An 18,010-nucleotide genomic window follows, 5' to 3' on the forward strand; every position below is an offset into this window, starting at 1 on the left:
GTTTGACTTCAAGCTCTTTCAGATAGAAATCATTCAGCAGAGTTTCAGGTAAATTACATTTTTGATCAACCACATAATTTAATCCTTCACATAATGATGTGTGTAAAATGTAGCATTACATTTAAATTGAACATAGTCAAAATGAAACTGCTGAAGAGTTTTTAGACTGTTTAAAGCATCAGGATTGAATTATAAGCTACGGACAAAATGATAAAGATTTTATAGTAATATATATGAGTATGTACATGTATATGCATGTTTGTGCATTTATTTGTACACTATACTTGTGTATTTGTCTATATATACATATTTTTGTGGTATCATTTTATTTAAATCTACATTGTATTATTTGACAAATATTTTGTATAAGAAAAACATTTTGTATACGTTTTTTTGCTCTCTCAATGCTGAATTAATGATGATTGTTGAGTTTACGTTGTGTTCAATATATTATTTTAGTATTGTTTAAATATTCTAATGAGTCACGAGACCGTAGCATTCAAGAGAAACTCCAGATGCACCTGATCACTGTTACCCTGATGACGGCAGCTCTCTGCTAAAACGCGTAGGCACAGTTTTAAGAAATAGTCATGACAACAAAGGCTTTTACATATTTTTTCCACATTTTTCGAGTGCCTTGGACTGATTTTTGCATTTTATTCTGACGAATCTCTTACCAAAAGAGCACCATCACATTATTTAAGCTAGCCCTGAGCACTTTTTGTTTGACTTTGGATAACTTTTATAGTCTTACACATTATACAGTAGCTTGGAGCTAGACTGGCTTTGTCAGAAAGTCACACATATGGAGACAGATTTGTGACACACACAGTACATATTCATAAAAAAGCATGTATATTGTTAAAGAGTTTTGAGGTTTTTATACTGTGCAAAGAACCAGACTTTATTTAATGGTTAATCTTTTTTGTAGAGACAAATAAAAGTTTTTTTTTACTGTGTCTGGTATTCATTTACATAGAAACTGCATGTTTTTGCAGAAATGATCATTTATCTTTGAGTTAGATTTTTTCAACTATTCATTCATTTATTTTCTTTTCGACTTAGTCCCTTTATTAATCAGGGCTCGCAAAATCGGAATGAACCACCAAATTATCTAGCAAATGCTTTACTCAGCGGATGCCCTTCCAGCTGCAACCCAGTACTGGGAAACATCCATACACACATATACACTATGGACAATTTAGCTTACCCAATTTACCTATACCACTTGTTTTTGGACTGTGGGGGAAACCGGAGCACTCGGAGGAAACCCATGCGAACACGGGGAGAACCTGCAAACACAGAAATGCCAACTGACCAAGTCGAGGCTCGAACCAGTGATCTTTTTGCTATGAGGCGATTGTGCTACCCACTGCGTTTGCTCTACTATACTTTAACTAAATGTAACATTTTTGTTTCTCTTGATTTTTACTGCTTAACATTATTATTTGTTTTTAAATATTTAAAATCTAATAATTATAATTTGGGTGTGCTAATTTTTGAACTGTGATTTGTAGCTTTTTTTTTTGTTAGATTGGTTCCAGATTTGGTATTGACTAATCTAATGGATTTGCACTATTCTATTATTGTAAAGCATCCTATAGAAACTATAAATTTAAAAGAGAGATCTATGAGGGGTGTACTCATTTAAAAACGTTTTGTTTAGTCTTTTTTGGTAAATTGAATTGATCTAAGTGACAGTAAAGATATCATAACTGAGTTTTTGGTTTTAAAAATAAATGTTCCTATGAATGTTCTACAGTACTTTAAAAATGTCAACTAAACAATATTTTTTCAAAACTGATCAAAATAGTAAACGTTTTTTGAGCAGCAAATCAAAATACTGATTTATGAAGGATCATATGACACTGGACACTTCAGAAATGATCCACAAAGTTCAGGTTTGCCATCACATGATAACTTACATTTTAAAATTATTCAGATATAAAACACTTGTTTGAAACCATAATATTTCACATAAAAGTCTAAAAAATACAGCCTTGGTGAGAAACCTTGGTGTAAAAAAAGAAACTATTTTATAAGCTATAAACAACTCAGATAAACAGATGTTTATCCTTGACCATACATTTCCTAGGACATTTCACGTGAGAAATTCAACCTCGAAGTACCACCTTCATAGTTCATATATTTGCAGTCAGAATAATGAAATGCTAATAAACTGTTGTCATGGGGATATTTCTCTGCAAAAACAGACATATGTTTTAATTAGATTTCGAAATTGCCAAGGAAACAAAGGAAACGAAGAAAAGCTTACGAGGTACCAGGCATTTAGAGGCACCTCAGAGGAACTATTTGCTGAGCTTGTGAATTTCTTAGTATCAAACCATTAAAATATATTCAAATCTTTTTTTTTTTCTGGGGCATTTTGGCAAGTAATTTTCAAACAGGCTTATTGGAAATATTTGTGACTGCTTCTGTTTCTGCTAAATCTATAGTATTTATTTCCTGCACTTTCCAGATAAAACATCCACCAAAAGAGGATGGGCAGCTCAGAAATGGTGCTAAAAGTTTAAAGGGGTAGGGGGAGTTTAAAAGGGTTTCTACACCTATACATAGTAAAAACCTGTTGCAAGTTTCAAGTTGACTTTAGTTAAAAGTAAATAAACCCTTTTAAACTTGGAACTGTTGAGCTGACCTAACTTGCATTAAATTAAATATTTATAATTATGCACATAGGTCATTTATTTAATTTTAAGGCAGGAAGTCTTAAAAGCCTATTTTTACTTTAATAAAAATCAAGTAATCTCTTTAATAGCAAAGGGGTTTACTATTTTTTTAAAAAGTAAAGTTACCCAAGTGATTTTTACTGGGGGAAAAAAATCCTCATTTACTCATCCTCCATGTGTTACAAACCTGCTTGATTTTCTCTCCTCTATTTTAAAAACAAAAAAGAAGAGCTTCTGAAGAATACTGAAAACCAGTAGCCATAAAATTTCACATTATTCCCCAACCCAACATGGCTACCATGTTTTGAAGGCTCACATAACAAGTTGTGAGTTGCATCAGGTGAGCTACAGTGTCCTATAAAATTTGTTTTATTTATCTATTTCTATTTTCCAGTTTAATTTTATTTTAGATTCCATTTTCAGATTTAATTGAATTATTAATTTTGAAAAAGGTAAAAAAAAAAAGTCACCAAGCATCTCTAATCAATTGAAATAATTAAATAAACAAATGAAATAAAAAAGTCATACAGAGATGTGTGATGCAGCATGTAAATCGTTAAAGACTTGAGATCTTTCTATAGTATTTTGTAGGACTTTAATTATCACTAATCTTTCCATAATCATAATTTGTGTAAAATAGGTTAGCGTTTTACTAACTCTAATGTTCTTATCACCTAGAAACTGCAGCATATTACATTGTTGGCAGATTCATGTAATCACGAAATTGTTGGTAATTTTAGCTTTGTTTTCAGAGTCATATCCCAAAGGTCTGCTTTACACTCTATGCATGAACATAAAGAGTGAAAAAAAAAAAATCAAAGGATGGCAGGCAAGTGTTTAGAGACAGAACGATGATTCTGTGGTGCCATTCAAGCATCCCAGAGACAAAGACAAACACTCTCTTGTCTTCAGTGGCTTGTTTCAGTAAATTAGCTTTTGCCTTCCAGAACACCTACAGACAAGTACATGCTCACACACATCCAGGGATAGATGAGAACCAACCTCCTGCTGGGATTGAATTATGACTTTACCTGCACAAACGCGAGCAAACGCACACGGCGAGAGTTGAACATTTCATTCTCTGGATGCTCCATAAGCACAAATACTGGCCTCCCACACTCTCTCCCCTCCCTGGAGATCATTTTTAGAGGTTTCAGTGTGTTTAGGCACTGTTTAATGGAGTCTGACTCAGCAACTCCCAGAGCACCAAACATCTGCTTTACCCTCCGCAATACAACGTTTTACTGACCGTAGAACACATATTCACTCCAATCATTTGGCCCTTGATTTGCCATAAACAGGCAATGCTCATTCGTAATCATCAATGTTATATAAAGGAAAAAGTGAGATGTTTTGTGGAAATCATTTCCAGAAACAAAGCAGTCATGTGGAACAACCTTTCTGCCTTAACACTTAAGCGAAAAGCCAACAATTTTCACTCAACAAAACAGAATTAGAATTTGAAAGTAATGTTTAAAACAACAACAACAACAACAAAAGAACAATAAAAAGATTTTTTGTAGTGAAGCTCAATTAGTGGATCATGGAAATAACAATCATGGGTTAATCATAGCCAGCAAAAAAAAAAAACTTAACAATTGTTTACTTATTCAGATTAAATGATCTGTAATGCATCTTAGCTGAGCACTTCTGATCAGATCAATAACATAATACCAGGTGGAATATTTTTATGCACATTCCACAACACCTCAGAGTGTAAAAGCTTTGCATGTTTATGACTCTAAAGTATATGTTTGAATATCATATAGGATCATCAGTATTTCTGTTATCCATTTTGTTTTTACACCAAACTCACAGCGGAGAAATTAAAATGGTCGTGCCGAACTGAGTCTGGTTTTTCTCAAGGTTTTTTTCTTCACTCTCCTATCTGTGAAGTTTTTTTTTCCCTCTCCGCTGTCGCCACTGACTTGCATGGTTTGGGATCGGTCGAGCTGCGCATCGATGAATTTGCTCTTCAGTGTTTGGACTCTCAGTAATGATTTTAAACCACACTGAACTGAGCTAAACTGAACTGAACTTAAACACTAAAAACTGAGCTACCCCGTTCCAGTTACTATTACCATTTATGTCTAGCTGCTTTTACACAATCGACATTGTAAAAGCGCTATACAAATAAAGCTGAATTGAATTGAATTGAATTTTGGACACTTTTGATGCTTCCAAATAGTTTGCTGCATTTATGAAGTGTAATGCAGTTTACTTTCTATGTGTGATTTGATTGGATGGGAATCACAGGATTGATTTTTCTACTCAGCCAAGCACCATAGAAAAGAAAAAAATAAAGTAGTGACTGCAGGTCGAAGGAAAGTATTACAAATAAAAGTACACATTTAAGCCAAATCCCAATTCTATTTTTGTACCTCTACCCCTTCCACTTGGCCCTTACAACCGATATATACACTGAAGGCATATATTATGTTATCATAACAATCTGCATTTACCCAGTGACCATATTCATCAATGTAAACACACCAAAAACAACATTAACATTATAGCAGACACTGTAAAAAGTTAATTCCCAGCCACTAAACATTTCTGACAAGGTATTCGAGTGTCATCGAGTGTCAGAATATTGTGGGACTGCTATACAGGAGTTATGATTATGGATTATAAATCGCGAAATCTAGCGTTTTGTATTGTAGCGTATTTGTTATTTTAAAGCATGACGGTAAAACACGAAAGCGGTTATGAATATATTAAGTTTGTATTATAATAATATAATTAATATATTATGTTTGTTTGCTGCAAAAAATTTGTAATAATAACAAAAAAATACTAATTTGTGGATCTCCTTACTTCCGGGTGCAGCAATCCTGCCGTTGTGGCTGGTGTATTCTGGGAAATTTTCGTACCTCTTTGGTTTCAAGCGTGAAGCTGAAAAATCTTAATTTGAAGGGGTATTTACCCCTTCCCCTTAGCCCTACGCCTTGAAGCTAAAGAGAATTGGGACACCCCTACCCCTTGACATGGGTATTTGCAATTTGTTATTTCTTACCACTGCTCACAATACACAAAACAACACGACAAAAGGGTTAAAAGCATTTTATGCTATGTTTTAAAATGCATCAAATGCATTACACAGAGCAGTAATACCTGGTTCTAGCCTGTTTAAGCTTTAATAGGTTTTGTCTGACTGAAGTTTTTTGGCCTGATAAAGTAACTGCATTCTCACATTTTATGAGTAAATGCTTAGGCTGTGGATTAACCAACACAGACTCATGGGATACACGAATGCACATACCGGCTGGACAGGATCCTTCAGACACAACCAGGATCTCAGTCTGCTGTTTGCAGGCGTCTCTCCGCAGAAAACACTCATTTTCGTAGTTTTCATTGTTGGAGCCACACACAGGAACATAATCATTGTTGCACTGAAAAAAAAGAAGAGATTTGAATCATTAAGACATTTTTAAAAAACAAGGGAGATGTGGAATCGTCAAAGAAACAAGCAACACAGAACACTTAGATAAGATACAAGCAAGTACAGGTCTATAGTATAGCACAACTTTGAGTTATCTGCTTTGAATAAAATGTAATAAATGCAAATACATCACAATAAATAAATAAATAAATAAATAAATAATAAGACACTGTTAAAATAACAGTAGGTTTCAGAAATAAAAACAATTAATAAAAATAAATTTCACAATTTATGTAAGCACAGTATGAAATGGGAACAAGCAAGTCCTTCTTTAAAGACATGATGTAATGTAGAAGACTAATAATTAAGCATGGAACTGACCTACATATTTCATACAGCTTAATTGTGATGTTTTAGCGCTGCTTTATTTGGGGGATTTTTGATGAGCTCCCAGCAAAGAATAAGAATTATGTGATCTGAATGTGAATGAAGCTACAGGGGGCAGCAATACAGCCTGCCAAACACACTGCCCACATTCCCAAAACAGCCGGAAACAAGATTATTACAGTCCAAGAAAACTGGCAGGAACATATCACAAAACATTTACAAATCTATGGTTTTAGGTTGTTTGGCTGTAACGTGATATTTTCAAAATGAAAATTAGGTTTGAAGATTTTTAAATGGGAGGTCAGAGTCTTTGTACAATCTAGAAATGTGTAAAAGGGCCAAAAGGAAAACAATGAGTGAGACATAAAACTGTAAATAATATTGGTGACTTGCTTGCTGATGTCATTTTAAAAACAAAACAAGCTAATTTTTATAAACAGTCATATGATTATTTCACTTTAATCATTTTAAATTAGAGACTTCTGCATGACTAGTTGACTGCTAGTGTACATGTAGTTGCAGAGTTACTTGGTTATTTAACAAAATGTCTAGAGACCATGAAAAAGTGAAAGTGTTAACTTAAAAAAGGGAAGCACAAGATGATTGGATGATAATAATATTTGTAAATGTTCATTTGCATTTAGAACATTTTAGTTTACAAGGCTTCAAACTACTGTTGTATAAATAAACTTCAAAATAAGTTTAAATATAACTTAATGCCCTGCTAATATTAGCTAAAACAGATTTATTTATTCATGTTTTATATCACACTTCAGTGCTCCAACATCCTTCTAAAACATTCCAGTCTCTCTTTTTAAAGCCCACTTTAAAAGCTTGATTTCACAAGAAGCCGGTAGTTTCAATTCACGGGTGGCCTGGTGGAAAATAAAGCTGTTCCAAACCTCACGCGAGTATTTTGGAAGCGTGTGACCGGAGCACACACACTCATCCACCTGGACACACAGTGTCTGGTCCAGCAGGCAGGCTCTGTCAGGCCCCCGGAGGGGCAGGTACAGTCAGGGCTGCTGAGCGACTGTGTGGCTGCTGGCCAGATGGTTGGCAGGGGTCACAGGAATAACTGTGCCCATCGATTCTGGAGCAGGATTTGTACTCGCTGTTTTATCGGCTGAGAAGCAATATTATGCAGGATGAGAAAGCACCGAGCCAACACTGGCAAGAGATCCAGAGAGAGGGGGTGAATTAGGAGGAAAAAAGGCAAAGCTCAGTCTACAGGAGATGATTATGCTGGATGGATGGAAATGAATGGAATACAGCAAAAAGGAAAATGAAAGGCATGGATAGATACATTGCTTGTACTGTTATAGCAATACAAATAGAAAATCAACCAATTGACCATTTTCATAGCAAAGTCAATCCAACTCTGCTACTACAGGAGTCATTTTACACCAGAATTATGTTTTCCTTTGTCATCTGTTAATTCAAATATCTTCAGATTTGTTATTAAAAAAACACAAATCTGTAAAAAAAAAAAAAATCTGTAAATAAAATAATAATATTGTGCTTGGCCATTTGGCAATTTCACCTTGTTTAATGAAACACCACATGTCTGCGTACATGCAGTTCTGTATTTCATCATTTACATCGTTGTTTGGATTGTCATGTATGCCAGGGGTGTCCAAATTCGGTCCTGAAGGGCCAGTGTTCTGCATATTTTATTTCCATTCCCAATTAAACACACCTAAAACAGCTAATCAAGCTCTTTTTAGATATACTAGAAACTTCCAAGGAGGTGTGTTGAAGGAAGTTGGAGCTAAACTATGCAGGATAACGGCCCTCCAGGACCAAGTTTGGACACCCCTGATGTATGCCATTTGCAATGTAAATGAAGTCACTGGCTATGTTTCCATCCGAAGATTTAAATTATATTTTGAGCACAAGCATGGAATATTGCATAAAACAATATGTGAATAAAGCACTGTTTCCACCCAACGAGTAAAAGTAAACAAAATCGTCACTACCTGATAAACTGGTGGCAAATATCAAAAGGAAAACTTTAAAAATGTTGTGGCTGTGGTAGAAGCAACTCTGAGCCTTTTTCTTATATAATAAATGATTTGTATCTCATAAGACAAAGACAAAAGGGATGAAATGTGTTATACCGCTCTGTTGGGAGCGCAGTTGCTCAAAACAGTTTTGGGATGCAATGACACTGAACCACTTGGATGACAGACTTTGGTTAAGAGATCTTAGATAGAAAAGTCTACAGAAGGTATTGTGGTATTTATTTACAGAATATAAGGAGCAAAATAACACTGGGAGTGGTCAAAGCCAAAATAAATTACAATAAATAAAACGAACTAAATTAGAGAAAACTTCCCTGGAATACAAAATACTGAAAACTTACCTCTCTACAATACAGGAAAAAACGAAAATAATAAACAAAGGCACCAATCTCCCTACCACGCTCCAAGTGCAGGGAGACAAAAAGCCAGGTTTAACTTTACATTATTTACAAACTATACATCTTTAAGCATTTTATAATGTGATATTCCAAAATGTGCATACAATTATGCGGATGAAAGAATAGCTACAGTTAATGCTAAATATACTCTGGATAAATGGCTTTTGTTATATTGTTCAGTGCCTAGTTCCATAACAATAACAAACAAACATTAATTTATTCATTTTCCTTTGGATTAGTCCCTTTATTTATCAGGGGTTGCCACAGCGGAATGAATCACCAACTTATCCAGCATATGTTTTACACAGGGGATACCCTTCCAGCTGCAACCCAGTAAAGGGAAATATCCATGGCACACTTATTCACACACACACACACACACACACACACACTCATACACTACTGTCAATTTAGCTTATTCAACTGGACTGTGGAGGAAACCGGAGCACATGGAGAACATGCAAACTCCACACAGAAATGCCAACTTACTCAGCCAGGACTCGAACCAGCAACCTTCTTGCAGTGAAGCCAATTGTGGACCGTGTCGCCCAACAAACAAACAAATAAATTAAATAAATAAATCAAATAAACTAAATATATATTTTGTAAATGGGAAAGCATGCAGAATTGAGTTTTGTGAATGACTTTTAAAGTTGCCTAGACTTAACATGGCAAAGCAAATACTCTAAATCTACTTGTAAAAAGTATTGTAAGCACATAAAGATCTGAATTTATGACTGCATAAGATGTACTATTGAGTATAATGACTCCAGTTGGCTTTTGATAAATTACTCTAGTCTGGTATGTTTGTTAATTAATTTGAAATTACAGTTGGTAAGCATAAACAGACAAAGCAAAAATACCTCAAACAGTGTTTTAAAAACAAAAGGGTTTTACCTATACTCTTCTTCAAATGTACATAACAGACCTTCAATAAAACATTCAAGCCTCCTATCATTGATTTTTACTAAAACTGCCTTTTCTACAATTGTCAGATTTTAAAAATGGTTTAGATAAAACTAGATTAAAAAGTGGGACATTTATACCTATAAGCTCCAGCATGGGTCAAATTTACCAACTATAAAAAAAGCTTGTATTCATGTGCACTGCTTATGTTTGAAATTACTCACCAATGACTTTTACTTTCAGTTTTACTCACTCAATTAGTGGTTATAAAAATAAATAAAGCCACAATGATTAAAAGAAGGCGATATGTAGAGCTATTAAAAACACAAACTGCAATGAACGATGGAGAGTCTGGAGAAATAAGTTATGCAGGTTATGCTGGCTTAAATTGAGATATTTTACCCTACTCATGACCTACTGCTAAAATAATATTGTCATCCTGAAATAATCATTTCATGAGTCTAGACACCTTTTGTTAACTGGCAAAAACAGTGAATTAGTATGTATATATATTTTTTAAACAAAATCACAAAATTTGTGCTGGGTAAAATTTACCGCACTGGCGATTTTAGGAATACAGTGACCTTCAACGATTCTGGTGTTAAAAAAGAAAACTCAGTGATACAAAGAATGAATGAATTTTACTGCAACTATAACTCAATGTATATTTATTTATTCATTTATTTTCTTTTCTGCTTAGTCACTTTATTAATCAGGGGTCGCCAAAGCAGAATGAACCGGCAACTTATCCAGCATATTTTTTATGCAGCGGATCCCCTTTCAGCCACAACGCATCACTGGGAAACATCCATACACTCCTTGGACTTGAGGGGAAAACCGCAGCACCCAAAGGAAACCCACATGAACATGAGGAGAACATGCAAACTCCACACAGAAATGCCAACTGACCCAGCCGTTTATACGTTTGATAATTTCAAGGGTTAGTGTGTGTAATCTAATGCCACTGAGCAGTTATTGAAAGTGTATTATTTTCCCCCAAAATTTCCAAATTCAACCAAGGTCAAATGTGACTCGAGCTCTCTTTGATAAAAATATACCACTATTAGCGCACCTGAGATGGAGGGCGTAAGCAAAGACTGGGTGAGAAAAAAAAACACAACCGGGGTACCAGAATAGAAAAAAACAAATGAAATCTCAGAAGAGCAAAGCATTGAGATGATCTCAAAATAAGCACAGAGCGAACGAGAGAACGAAACGGATATTAGTAGCTTTTAAACCCCTTTCCTTTCTTGGCATTTCTACAGCTTTAAGTGTTCAATCAATCTTTTTGGCCTGGCATGATGCAACACTGAGAAAGGCTGCCCAGCCCCAGGCAGCCCCCAGCATGCCCCGAGAAGTGCCTGTTTTGCTGAGCCCCTGCAGTTCAGTCCTTTTAACTTTACCCCTTGAGGAGAAAGAGTGCATTAGCACTTCATCTCTGAGGAAAAATACAGTAGCTGGTGATTATGATAGAAAGTTAATTGAAATAAATTGAAGGCGAGTAATGAGAGAGCGACACACTAACAGTTAAAGGAGCACACAGATGCTACAGATATGACAGAAAAAAGAAAGATAGAAAAGCAAAGAGGACAAAAAAAGCTTTTCACTCACAGGTCAGATGGCTATGACTGAAGTAGCATTAAGATAAATGAATAGACCTTGAAATAGCTGAAAGGCCTGACGTTAAATATAATAATCCACTGGAGAAAGAGTTTGATCTTTTTTACAGGTAGCTTTAAAAGAATAAAATGTTATTAAACAAGCCCATTCTTTTGTTTGCAGACAGCTGGATTACCCAAAGAACACCACAGCCCCAGAGTGTCTAATGTAGTGTTCAGAAAGGCATTCTTGCACTTGAAAAGCTATGATACACAGTGAGACAGAACTATGAAATAACGACTCATCCTGCACTACAGATTTCCGTCCAATCAGATCTCTAAAATGAGAATGTCTCATCCTCTTAATCGTAAACACCACCTGCAACTACCTAGCAAATGATGGGTCACAGCTGCGAGCTAGTAGATGACAATGACAAGTGGTTAACGTGAAATGAAGGAGAAAAGAAATAGCCAGCCAGACGTAGAGAGCAGCAGACCGCAGAGATGAAGAAACTTGCAAGTGACAGCCATAAGGCCAGACAGCATGTGTTCGAAAGTAATCTAATGCAATGAGCCTCCCAACAGTGGCCAGATACACAAACACTCAGGGTGGAGGCTGACCAATGTCTTCACCCAATAAACAAAATAACACAACACACACTTGGCTCTTGAGTATCTTTAAGTCAAGTCAGTTCACTCAGCAGGTGTTATCTGTGCGTAAAAGCCAATCGTTTTTATGTAGATAAAAAACAAGTATCTACTGTAGCAGGAAAGTTAAAATAATTAACTTCTACCAACTTGAAGACATAATAACTCATCTTTCTAATTAGTTTATAAAGAATAATTCATTTTAATAAGGAAAGCTCATTGATTTATATACATGTTCTTTATATAGTAAGTTTGAGAAAGACATAAAAATGAAAAAGGCTAAGTCTGGTGTAGTCCTTCATTCGTTTTCTTTTTGGCTTAGTCCCTTTATTAATCAGGGGTCACCACAGCTGAATGAACCGTCAATTTATCTAGCATATGTTTCAAGCAGCAGATGCCTTTCCAGCTGCAACCCAACACTGAGAAACACCCATACACTCTTGCATTCACACACATACAAGTACAGCCAATTTAATTTATTCAGTTCACTTATAGCATATCTCTTTGGACTGTGGGGAAAACTGAAGCACCCGGAGGAAACCCACAGGAGCATGGGGAGAACATGCAAAATCCACAAAGAAATAGCAACTGACCCAGATGGGTCAGCAACCTTTCTGTGAGGTGATCGTGCTACCCTTTGCGCCACCGTGCTGCTTTGTCATATCGATCAGACTCACAAAAAAGATCTAGATTTCATCACAATATTATTGGCCAAAATACCTGTAGGCCCGTATTATGTTTAGCAGCTTTAAAAATGTATAGTCAATGTTTCAACAATAACACCCAAGCCTTTCAGCAAATGTTTGTGTAAATGTATAGGAAAAGATACGATACAGCACATCTGTTTCTTGTTACAATGAAAAATAAAGTTGAAAGTTGTGCATCTTGCTGCAAAACTGCCGTGTTTTACTTTACTGAATTTATCTATTATTGAACAAACCATATAAGTAGGGCCAGACAAAATCTGCAAAAAATTTTTTTCACTGTTTCTGCTGAGAATTTTGAAAATATCTGTGGATGTATGCTGAATGATTTTGGGAGAAACAAAAAAAAAATGTATGAAATTAAATATAATACACGTTCAATTTTTATTTAATGTTCACAATGCAAATGCAATTAGATCAACTTAATTGGTAAACAAAGCAAGAGTCTTATATATCTACTAAAAGACAAAGAAAACTTGACTTTACAAATTGTATTGTAATAAACCATGTGAACATTTTTATAGTTAATAATGATAGCACTGAAATTAATTTTAAAAATTAATAAATATGAATTTACCCATATTTACACAAGTAAATAAATAGACTCGATGGGCTAAAAATCTGCAGAAATCTGCAGATTTCTGTGCATGCAGATTTCGTGTGGGCTTACATATGAGTCACCTTAGTATTATAAGGTTCTACCTGACATATTTGTCAAAATTGAGTTATTGACATATTCTTATTAAATGACAACTTGTTTACATTATGGGATGTTTTTTATTATAAGTTGTTTACATTTTAAGACATTAAAAACTTTAAAGCTCAATATCTCAAATTCATTCAGAACGCAGAGAGAACCTTATTATTTCAAGATGACGATATATTTACAGTAAGTAGGTAATTCAGTTTGCACATGGAGGTATATATTCTACAATCCAAGACTCAACCTAAAAATAATTTGGTGTAACTGTTTTGTACTAAATGAAAAGGTGATCAGGTATTTTAAATGAAGGCTTACAGGTGGCATATAGAAAAATCACAGTTTCTGTCATTAAACAATCTACAAGTGACCCATCAACCCATGCAACTCCTTGAGCATTTTGTTTCTATCACCAAGATGTGACTGTATTAAATCAAAATGCACATATATAAATATGTTTGCTTTAAACAAAATGTACCTATTTACAAGCACATTTACAATATCCTGCCTTTGCAGCTAAAAGCAGCTCTTCTTTCAATTCCATTGTGTTTTGATTCCTTATACTCGCTTAGATTACTGACTGCATCATATGTAGTTCCGGTTTGGTCCTGCAGGGGCTGCTGTGGAGCTTTGCTCTGGTAACACTGAAGCCTTGGTTGTTCACCAATTTCTCTCATTATCTCCAACTTATTTTAAAGCCTGTGTTTCCTCACAACACCGAAAAGTACTTGCAAACATCACTCAGAGACACCTGTGCTACCACGTTTTAACATTTCATTCTCACTATTCGCAGAGCTGATGTCACACTTAATCACAGGCAGGAAGCCAGCAGAAAAGTGTTGCAGCATTATTAGAGCAAACACGTGGCAGCCCATTTATCCCTTGTTTTCCACACATCCATCAGTTTTCTTTCCTATCCAGCCATTTATTCCTGCATCAGTCAGTCCATCTATTAGCTGATCTATTCATCTATTCAGGAGGCACAAATCAGCCGTTCTCTTTCTGACAAGTCAATCCATCTATGCTAGGCACCACTTGTACTGCTTTAGCCTACACAAAGACACTTCTCAACAGCAGGGCTAGACTGACGCGAGACAGGCAATTAAAGTCAGACACAGTGAGCAGCAGAAGCGATCGGTGAGCTGATAAGACTGACTGCGTACTGCATCTACACTTCTGTAAGAGGAATAGCTAACAGCCCTGAAAACTGCCCAAACACTTGCTGACATGTTAAGACAACACACTACCTTGAGGAAACGCCAGTCTAGTGACTTGTATCCAGCACAACCAAAAGGACAGTCGTGTGCTGTGTTCAAACCTGGTTCTGTATTCAACCAGTTTTGGAGGAATCGATGATTTATTTAATAAAATTGAATTATTTCATCAAGATCTATATATGGAACATTTGGGTTATTTTATGCAGGAAAATACTCTAAATGGCAACAATTTGATTTTACATGTGTTGTAAATGTCATCAGAAGTTTAGAGAACAAAACAAAACCAAGTTGATCGAGCTTTGATAGATTTTCTCTCAACATTAAATATGCATGTTTTGTGTTGTACATGGATAAAATCCTCATGGAAATATTATAAAATATGTTAAGAACTAAATAATGTGTTTTATATGAATTCACTTCTGTGTTTTGTAATTTTTGTTACATCCTAAGGATTTATTTAGGCTGAATCTTCTAAACTTATCTGTGAATATCCCCTTTCACACATTAATACAGTATATCCAGAAATTTTTCAGAATGACTTTACTTGTAGATTCAAAAAAACTCTGTTCACACAGACAAGGAGATTCTGGAACTTTTCCAGAAAAGACTATTCAAACATCCATTCCAAAATACCGGTAAATTCTGACATCATTAACCAAAAATGACGTCTAAACAGTTGACTGCATTACAAATTCTGTGGATGGATCAGTATTGTGAACAACTTCGATGAAAAGATATGGAGAAACACTTTCACATGTCAAGATGTACATAATATGTGTATGTGCGTATGTGCTAGCGCTCATCGGAGCATTTCTTTACATGCACATGCGTCAAGAAACTGAGCTAAAAGGTAAACAAACAGCGGTTTATCATGAGCATTTTATAAATCTTTTTTGATGCAGTTGGCATTAAGGAGGAACATAGAAACTTTATCCGATTAATGTCTAGCAGCTAAATGTGTCTGGAAAGATATTCAATGGCTTTTATTTTCCTAAACGGAGCGGATGTGAATGCGTCTGAATGTTCTGATTGGCTGGAGTAGACATCTCACGTCAGAGCATTCTAAGCGTGAGGGCGCTCTTTCCGGCAATTTTCCTTCTGTGTTTACACAGAGCAACATTCTGCCAAATTACCGGAAATGTTATAACTTATTTCCATAAAATTTCCGGAACAAATTTACCGGTATTTTTAAAAAGGGCCTGTTCACACATGATCCCTTCCTGGAAAATTGCCGGTAAATTTTCAGCAAGGTCTGTATGTGTGAAAAGGACTACAGTTACGTTTTCGCATATCCATGACAGAAACTTCAGAAACACATTACAATAACAATACATGAATAACGATGTACTAATATGTAAATTAAATGTTGCTTCATTATGAATTAATTTACTTACTTGGAGGGGCACAATATCATTAAATAATCCTTCACTACTAATGAACATCATGCACATCCGTCTAGTGCATATTTACATTGAAAAAATAATAGAAAGTGTTCTGTCTACATCAAAATAAACAGTTTCCGCCACAGGTGCCCATGCAGTTTAGCTTTAACCCTAATTAAAAACACCTGATCAAACTGAGTCCTTCAGGCTTGTTTTAAACCTAGGTAAGTGTGTTGAAGCAGGGTTGCATCCCTCCAAGAACTTAGTTTGACACCCCAGTTTAAACACGGGAGATCATTTATAATAAAGATTGGGTTATTGATAATGTGCCCCTCCAAGTAAAGTGATGGCATAAAGATTTACAGGTTTTGGGTTCATGATAGTAACATTTAGCTTAAACAAAAGTGTTAAATAGAACATTAATAAGCAAACAATCACTAACAGGGAATTAAGGTAGGCATTAGTCACACATAAACTCACTTGTTGATTAGCACGCTCTTGACTTTTCTGGAGGTAATTAATAATATAATAACATCAGTACTGAAATGATTAAGACGTTTTAAAATGGAATTTTGGATTAAAAAATCGGTTGATGAAAATGGCAAGATGCACATTTTCAAAATTGATTTGCATCCTGGCATTTTCATCAACCAATTTTTTTTTTTTTATCCAAAATGCGCATAAAAATAGATGGATGGAAAAAGGCTAAAGACTTTAGTTCTTCAAGGACATGCTAGCCAAAAAATCAACAACGTTCTTTGATAAAACATTTTTTGATTCCGCCACATCAATTTATTTTTACATTTACTGTTACTAGGTATTATTGCTTTAATTACTTCATGGCTTTTTAAATTTATTAAAACTGATCAATTAATGAAGACAAATCCATATGTTAAATGCAAACCAAATTTAACACTAAATATATTGGCAATTTCTGTCTTATCGAAATGTACCATAAATGTTTAACTTATATACACACACTACTACTAAACTAAGAAATAATGAAAGAAAGTGAATGACGGTGGCAAATATGGCAAAGTACAACTTGAAATCAAGTGACCCAGACGGGACTCAAACCAGCGACCTTCTTGCTGTGAGGCGACATTGCTAACCACTCAACCACCATGCTGCCTTCTGAAGTATATGCCAGCCTGATCTCACGAGAAAACGTAAGAATTTTAACTTTTTGGCAGTTTAGTGGCTAATTCGTACGAATTCTTACGAGTTCAGTCGTAAGAAAATGTACGATTTTATAAAGGAGGCGTGGCACCTAACCCCACCCCTAAACCCAACTGTCATTGGGGGATACGCAAATAGTACTAAAATGTACGAATTAGATCGTACAAATTTGTACGAATTAGCCACTAAATCAAAAAGTTACGAATTGTCATGAGATTGTGTTGGATATGCAGGTAAAAAGATGTTATAAAGTTGTCATCTGCATTTACCGTCCACGAGTGATGCTCAGAATTCAAAGCTATCAGCGAGGAAGTGTGAAAGCTGAATTTCTTATTTAAAACAGAGGCGTTTCTCGAGTGCAGATGTGAAACTCCCATATGCTCCAACAGACTGAGAAGCGCTAAAGGAGTCTTGATCTGATATGGAGAAAGAAAAGCAAATGCGTGTACTTTCCAGTGGATACACAACAGCTTGAGCTCAAACAGGCATAGCGAGTTAATTATGCATTGTGGAACATGATATAACCCATTTGATTCATTAGGCATTATGTAGCATTTCTTTTCACCCTTGGGCACATTACGAGGGGCTGAAGCAGCACGACTCAGGAAACATGAGAGGCCAGAACGATGCTCAAAGTGCACCATGAGTGAGCGTCTGTGACTGCAAACAGGCATCGCGTGCACAGCTCAATCTGACATGTAGAGAGACAGTCACAGACACCAAGTCTGCCTGGACGCTTTTTCTCTTCCATTAAGATAACATAAAGCCTATCGGCTGTGTATCAGTAACATCAGCTGA

The 18,010-nt window shown here is 35.5% G+C and overlaps 1 protein-coding gene across 3 annotated transcripts in view; it reads right to left on the reverse strand.

Annotated features, from left to right (window-relative positions):
• tmeff2a (transmembrane protein with EGF-like and two follistatin-like domains 2a) overlaps positions 1 to 18,010 on the reverse strand; it is a 162,933-nt gene that overhangs the window by 110,069 nt on the left and 34,854 nt on the right. For all 3 annotated transcript variants that reach the window (XM_068223262.1, NM_001128365.1, XM_073911433.1), the window contains exon 3: positions 5,950 to 6,079. In XM_068223262.1, coding sequence (XP_068079363.1) covers positions 5,950 to 6,079 — 130 coding nt within the window. The remainder of the gene's footprint in view (positions 1 to 5,949; positions 6,080 to 18,010) is intronic.

Source organism: Danio rerio, chromosome 9 (genome assembly GCF_049306965.1).
Source record: "Danio rerio strain Tuebingen ecotype United States chromosome 9, GRCz12tu, whole genome shotgun sequence".
Classification (NCBI taxonomy): Eukaryota; Metazoa; Chordata; class Actinopteri; order Cypriniformes; family Danionidae; genus Danio; species Danio rerio.